The following is a 7188-nucleotide window of genomic DNA, read 5'->3' on the forward strand; positions in this document are numbered from 1 at the left end:
TATAATTATCATTATCACAGTTTGGGCACAATGGGGTGAGTATAGGATTTGCTAGTATGCAGCACTGAAGGGGTTTCGTTTCACTGAATGCTTGGGATGTTTTTACCAGGTTAAAGGAATCCAGGTTACCAATTCCCCTGGAGTTTGATTGGACAGACACATTGAATGACTGATGACAAAAGCAAAATACTGCGGGTGCTGGAGATCTGAAATAAAGACGGAAGATGTTCTGTTTTTACACTGACTGACTCGGTTGCCTGTCCGGCATTCCAACCCCAGCGCCAAACGGGCCAATGTCCTCACCGTCCGAGAGATCCGTGCTGTTGAGCTTGTTCAATCGGGTCAAACAGCGGAATTCCTCCTGCTTTAACTCCAGGTACAGTTGGCAGTCGGAGTGAATGCCGTTCACCTGCAGACAGTGAGAAGGAAAAGGGGGTGGTTTGATACACACGCCGTTTACTGTACACACACACACACACACGCGGCCAGCTACAGTACCACCGACTAACCGTGTTAACACAACCAGGCAGCTCGCTGTGAATGAATGGGGTCGGTGGCAGGTGTTTAATGTGTCACGTTATAAATATGACTGTTTAATGGGGATAAGTTACCTCACCCACTCCCTGCCCACCGACTAACTTTAAACCTGGGGTGAAAATTCACACACACACACACACACACATCTGGGAGAAACTATTTTCATAGAACATTTAAAGGACCATTATTTCCCTTTGTACAAACCCCGTTTCCACATGTTCAGAAAACATATAAAACTGGAGACAGGATTCGATCGGTTCCGCCTGAGGAAGCCCCCAAAAAATATTTGGTGGCGCTTTCCCGCCCTCGGGCACTCCCTCATTGTTCAAGCAGCACACTCTCTTGGTGCTGGCCAAGTCTTTTCAAACCCGGGTCATTCATACTATGGAAGCGCGTTCGAGACCCTTCGGCCAGTGGCTCCGTCTCGCCCCATGTTGTGTGAGATTTACAGGGGGGGGGGGCATGTGTGGCCGCTCCCGGCGGGGGAAGGGGGTTGGCCATCCCAGGGAGGGGGTGGGGGGCACAGGGCAGGTCTAAAAGGTCACAATCTCAGGAGTTCAAGCCGCTCCTTCAGCGGCAGCTCGGTAAGACAAGCTAAGCTAGCGATGGTCCTGAGACGCGCGCTGCCCATTTAACAACTCAGCTCTATGAAACATTGATTTATACACATTTGTGTCATACACCGCATCCAAACCGTAATTAAAATTAATCCGAAACCACAAAAACACCGTAAAAGGCAAAAGGGATTAACAAAAAAAAAACAATTTTAAATAGTTTAATAGTTGACTGTGATTTGCCCGTTCCTCGTTTCCACAAGGTTGTCCACAACACCGACAAGGTTCAGGCTAAACACAGAATTAAACTGATTAGCGGGAAGATCAAGATGTGTTTTCTTTTCGGCCAAAGTTGGCTGTAAGACTGACCTGCCCCGCGTTCCCGTTAAAACCTCCCTCACTTTTGAAAGTCAGGGCAATGTATCCAATCTGTCTGAACCTTGCCAGTTGTGAATAGACCTTATCCCCAGACTCACCGAAACCAAGGCGTAGAAGGTTAAGGAGATTATGAACAGAAGGTCCCTCATGGTGACGCCTCGGTCAGCTTTCTAAACTGTGGTCTCCTTCCAGTCGGGAGCACCATCCGATTCCACTGCAGGGAAGGACCTTACAGTGGGAATTGGGAAGTTTGCTAACTGCACAGTCAGTTCCACCTCTCGCCAGGCAGCCTCCCGCCTGCAAATTTCAATGAAGGCAAATTTAATTCCAAGTGATTAATTCAGAAAAGGTCGCTTGTTTCTCTCTCCCGTTCTCTCTCCTCTTCCTCTTCCTCTTCCCTCCCTCTTCCACTCTCCCCCTCTCGTCTTCTTCCACCTCTCTCCCTCTCCTCCCCCATCTCTCCCTCTCCCCTTACCACTCCCTTACTCTCTCCATACCACTCCCCCTTCCCCTTCTTTCTCTCCCTCCCCTCTTTCCCTTCCTCCCCTCTCTCTCCTCTCCCCCTTGCCCACCTCTCTTCCTCTGACCCCTTTCTACCCTCTCTCCCTTCCCACTCTTTCTCTCCCCTAACTCTCTCCCCCACTCCTTTTCCCTTCCTCTTCCACACTCACTCTCTCCCCTCTTCCCTATCTCTCCCTCGCTCCCTGTCTCTCCCACTCCCCTCTCTCGCTTTCTCTCCCTCTCCCTCCCTCCCCACTCTCCGCCGTACCCCCCTCACTGCCCCCCGCCCATTTCCCCCTCTCACTTTTTAAACATTTGCCTTGTTCCGTCTTCTTTAGCCCGCCCTGGTCACACTGAGTCCAGTGCTGTATGTACGGAAGAGCCCGGCGACTGAGTGAGATGCCCTTCGTCAGCAGGTGCCCTTTGCCCCGCCGCTGGAGTGAATTCCGGGGGTTGGTTCTCTGATGCCTGCCAGGGTCTGTGATGGAAACGGGGCGGCTGGGTTAAGGGTGAGACCATCAAATCGACTGCAAGCACAACCCCAGGCGGAGGTCAGCCGTGAGCCTGGCCGCTAGATACTCCCTGTCCTCTCGGATCCCAACCCAGCCCAACTCTAACCAGGGGTTTCAAATGCACCTTCTCGGTCAATAATAATAACGGTAAATGATCAAATCCACCAAAAATAACTCGAACATCCTGCAGTACTTTTTTTTAAATATTGCAGATAAGATGAAAATGAATATGGATATTAAATAAAAAATTAAAATGCTGGGAATACGCAGCAAGTCAGGCAGCGAGTTAACATTTCAGCTTGATGATCTTTGAAGGAGGTACAATACTGACAGAATGTTAACCTGTCCTTTCTCTATCAGAGGCAGACTGCCAGCATTCTCTGTTTCTGATTTACCTTATTCCATCTGAAGAGACCTCATTGACTTAAAACGTGAACTCTTGCTTTTCTCTCCACATATACTGTTTGACCTGCTGAGTTTTTCCAAAATGTTCTTTTATTTCAGATTTGCAGTGCCCACATTAGTTTGCTTTGCTGTGGATATTAAGTTAGATCTTAAGTATGCACATGTCATTCAAACTTATCGGATTGCCAAAAAAAACTCCATCTAGTTCACTTCAGGGGAGGAAATCTATTGTCCTCGCCTGGTCTGGCCGAGACACGACTCAAACCCATAGCAATGAGGTTGCCCTCTGAAATGGCCGAGCAAGCCACTCATTGTACCAGACCACTACAGGAAAGAAAAGCACCGTTTTTTTTTTATCCATTCACTGGATGTGGGCTTCGCTGGCTGGGCCAGCATTTATTGCCCATCCCTAGTTGCCCTTGAGAAGGTGGTGTTGAGCTGCCTTCTTGAACCGCTGCAGTCCATGTGGTGTAGGTACACCCACAGTGCTGTTAGGAAGGGAGTTCCAGGATTTTGACCCAGCGACAGTGAAGGAATAGCAATATATTTCCAAGTCAGGATGATGAGTGACTTGGAGGGGAACTTCCAGGTGATGGTGCTCCCATCCATCTGCTGCCCTTGTCCTCCTAGATGGTAGTGGTCGTGGGTTTGGAAGGTACTGTCGAAGGAGCCTTGGTGAATTCCTGCAGTGCATCTTGTAGATGGTACACACTGCTGCTACTGTGCGTCAGTGGTGGAGGGAGTGAATGTTTATGGGTAGGGTGCCAATCAAGTGGGCTGCTTTGTGCTGGATGGTGTCAAACTCCGTGAGTGTTGTGGGAGCTGCACTCATCCAGGCAAGTGGGGAGTATTCCATCATACTCCTGACTTGTGCCTTGTAGATGGTGGACAGGCTTTGTGGAGTCAAGAGGTGAGTTACTCGTCACATGATTCCTAGCCTCTGACCTGTTCTTGTAGCCACAGTATTTATATGGCTAGTGCAGTTCAGTTTCTGGTCAATGGTAACCCCCAGGATGTTGATAGTGGGGGATTCAGGTGATGGTTGTTGGAGATGGTCATTGCCTGACACTTGGATGGCATAAATGTTACTTGCCACTTGTCAGCCCAAGCCTGGATATTGTCCAGGTCTTGCTGCATTTGGACATGGGCTGCTTCAGTACCTGAGGAGTGGTGAATGGTGCTGAACATTGTGCAATCATCAGCGAACACCCCCACTTTTGACCTTATGATGGAAGGAAGATCATTGATGAAGCAGCTGAAGGTGGTTGGGCTGAGGTCACTACCCTGAGGAACTCCTGCAGTGATGTCTTGGAGCTGAGATGACTGTCCTCCAACACCCACAACCATCTTCCTTTGTGCTAGGTATGACTCCAACCAGTGGAGAGTTTTTCCCCTGATTCCTGTTGACTCCAGTTTTGCTCGGGCTCCTTGATGCCACACTTGGTCAAATGCTGCCTTGATGTCGAGGGCAGTCACTCTCACCTCACCTCAGGAGTTCAGCTCTTTTGTCCATGTTTGAACCAAGGCTGTAATGAGGTCAGGATCTGAGTGGCCCTGGTGGAACCCAAACTGGGCATCAGTGAGCAGGTTATTGCTGAGCAAGTGCAGCTTGATAGCACTGTTGATGACCCCTTCCATTACTTTACTGATGATCGAGAGTAGACTGATGGGGCAGTAATTGGCCGGGTTGGATTTGTCCTGCTTTTTATGTACAGAACATACCTGGGCAATTTTCCACATAGCCGGATCGATGTCAGTGTTGTAGCAGTACTGGAACAGCTTGACTAGGGGCGCGGCAAGTTCTGGAGCACAAGTCTTCAGTTCTATTGCCGGAATGTTGTCAGGGCCCATATACTTTGCAGTATCCAGTGCCTTCAGCCGTTTCTTGATATCACGTGGAGTGAATCGAATTGGCTGAAGACTGGCATCTGTGATGCTGGGGACCTCCGGAGGCCGAGATGGATCATCCACTCAGCACTTCTAGTTGAAGATTGTTGCCAATGCTTCAGACTTATCTTTTGCACTGATATGCTGGGCTCCTCCATCATTAAGGATGGGGATATTTGTGTAGCCTCCTCCACCAATGAGTTGTCGACCACCATTCACGACTGGATGTGGCAGGACCGCAGAGCTTAGATCTGATCTGTTGGTTGTGGGATCGTTTAGCTCTGACTACCACTTGCTGCTTATAATGGTTGGCACCCAAATAGTCCTGTGTTATAGCTTTGCCAGTTTGGCACCTCATTTTTAGGTTTAAAAACAAAAATGCTGGAAAAACTCAGCAGGTCTGACAGCATCTGTAGAGAGAAAGACAGAGTTAATGTTTCCAGTCCATATGACTCTTCTTCAGAGCTAAAGGGAAGTAGAAATGTGGTGAAATATATACTGTTTAAGGGGGGGGGGTGGAACAGGTGAAGCTGGATCGAAGGCCAGCGATAGGTGGAGGCAAATGAGAGATTGCAAAAGATGTCATAAACAAAAGGTCAAAGGGGTGTTAATGGTGGTGATACTGACTAAAGGAGGTGCTAGTGGTGACATTAAGAGTAAAAAGCAGAATGTGATAATGGCCAGATCAGGGTAAGCACTCTGGAAAGTGACGGATGGCCCTAGTTGGGGTGGGGTAGGAGGAAAGAAAAAAAAAAATCGAAACTAGGGTAAAAGCTGGGGATGAAACAATGAATAAATATGGAAATAAATTTTTTAAAATTATAATAAAAATAAGTGGGGAAAAAATGAATATTGAAAAAAGGGGATAAAAATGGGGTGAGGATGGAGGAGAGAGTTTATGGTCTGCAGCTGTTGAACTCAATGTTAAGTCCGGAGGGCTGTAAAGTGCCTAATCGGAAGATGAGGTGCTGTTCCTCCAGTTTGCATTGAGCTTCACTGGAACAGTGCAGCAAGCCAAGGACGGACATGTGGGCATGAGAGCAGGGTGGAGTGTTGAAACGGCAAGTGACAGGGAGGTCTGGGTAATGCTTGCGGACAGACCGAAGGTGTTCTGCAAAGCAGTCACCCAGTCTGCGTTTGGTTTCTCCAATGTAGAGGAAACCGCATTGGGAGCAGCGGATGCAATAGACTAAATTGAGGGAAGTGAAGCGCTGCTTCACTTGAAAGGAGTGTTTGGGCCCTTGGATGGTGAGGAGGGGGTAAGTAAAGGGGCAAGTGTTGCACCTTCTGCGATTGCATTGGAAGGCACCATAGGAGGGGGTTGAGGTGTTGGTTGTGATGGAGGAGTGGACCAAGGGCTCCCGGAGGGAACGGTCCCAATGGAATGCCGATGGTGGGGGGTGAAGGGAAGATGTGTTTGGTGGTGACATCATGTTGGAGTTGGCGGTTGGCGGAAATGACGGAGGATGATCCTTTGAATGCGGAGGCTGGTGGGTGAAAAGTGAGGAGAAGGGGGACCCTGTCATTGTCCTGGGAGGGAGAGGAAGGTGTGAGGGCAGAGGCACGGGAGATGGGTCAGACATGGTTGAGGGCCCTGTCAACCACCGTGGGTGGGAAACCTCAGCGAAGGAAGATATGTCAGAAGGACTGTTTTTGAAGGTAGCATCATCATAACAGCTGCGACAGAGGCAAAGGAACTGAGAGAATGGGATGGAGTCCTTATAGGAAGCGAGGTGTGAGGAGCTGTAGTCGAGGTAGCTGTGGGAGTCGGTAGACTTGTAATGAATATTGGCGGACAGTCTATCACCTGAAATTGAAACAGCGAGGCCAAGGATAGGAAGGGAAGTGTCAGAGATGGACCATGTGAAAGTGATGGAGGGGTGGAAAGTGGAAGCAAAATTGATAAATTTTTCCAGGTCCAGACGAGAGCATGAAGCAGCACCGAAGTAATCATCGATGTACTGAAAAATGAGTTGTGGGAGGGGGCCTGAGTAGGACAGGAATGTTCCACATACCCATAAAGAGACAGGCATAACTGTGGCCCATGCGGGTACCCATAACCACAACTTTTATTTGTAGGAAGTGAGACAAGTTTAAGGAGAAATTGTTCAGTGAGAGAACAAGTTCAGCCAGATGGAGGAGGGTGGAGGTGGATGGGGATTGTTCGGGCCTCTGTTCAAGGAAGAAGCGGAGAGCCCTCAGACCATCCTGGTGAGGGATGAAGGTGTAGAGGGATTAGACGTCCATGGCATTAGGGCCAGGGAACTGGAAATTGTTGATATGATGAAGGGCATCTGAGAAATTGTGGATGTAGGTGGGAAGGGACTGGACAAGGGGAGAGAGAACGATGTCAAGATAGGAAGAAATGGGTTCCGTGGGGCAGGAACAGGCTGACACGATCAGTCTACCAGGAC

At 49.0% G+C, this 7188-nt stretch overlaps 1 protein-coding gene across 1 annotated transcript in view; it reads right to left on the reverse strand.

Annotated features, from left to right (window-relative positions):
- The window catches only part of LOC144677033 (vasoactive intestinal polypeptide receptor 2-like), a 215023-nt gene extending 213193 nt beyond the window's left edge, over nt 1–1830 (reverse strand). The window contains exons 1-2 of the mRNA XM_078537306.1: nt 1568–1830; nt 304–409 (exon numbers count right to left, since the gene is read on the reverse strand). Coding sequence (XP_078393432.1) covers nt 304–409; nt 1568–1618 — 157 coding nt within the window. The 5' untranslated portion in view covers nt 1619–1830. The remainder of the gene's footprint in view (nt 1–303; nt 410–1567) is intronic.
- Between the last annotated feature and the right edge of the window lie 5358 nt (nt 1831–7188).

This window comes from Cetorhinus maximus, chromosome 3 (genome assembly GCF_964194155.1).
Source record: "Cetorhinus maximus chromosome 3, sCetMax3.hap1.1, whole genome shotgun sequence".
Taxonomy (NCBI): domain Eukaryota; kingdom Metazoa; phylum Chordata; class Chondrichthyes; order Lamniformes; family Cetorhinidae; genus Cetorhinus; species Cetorhinus maximus.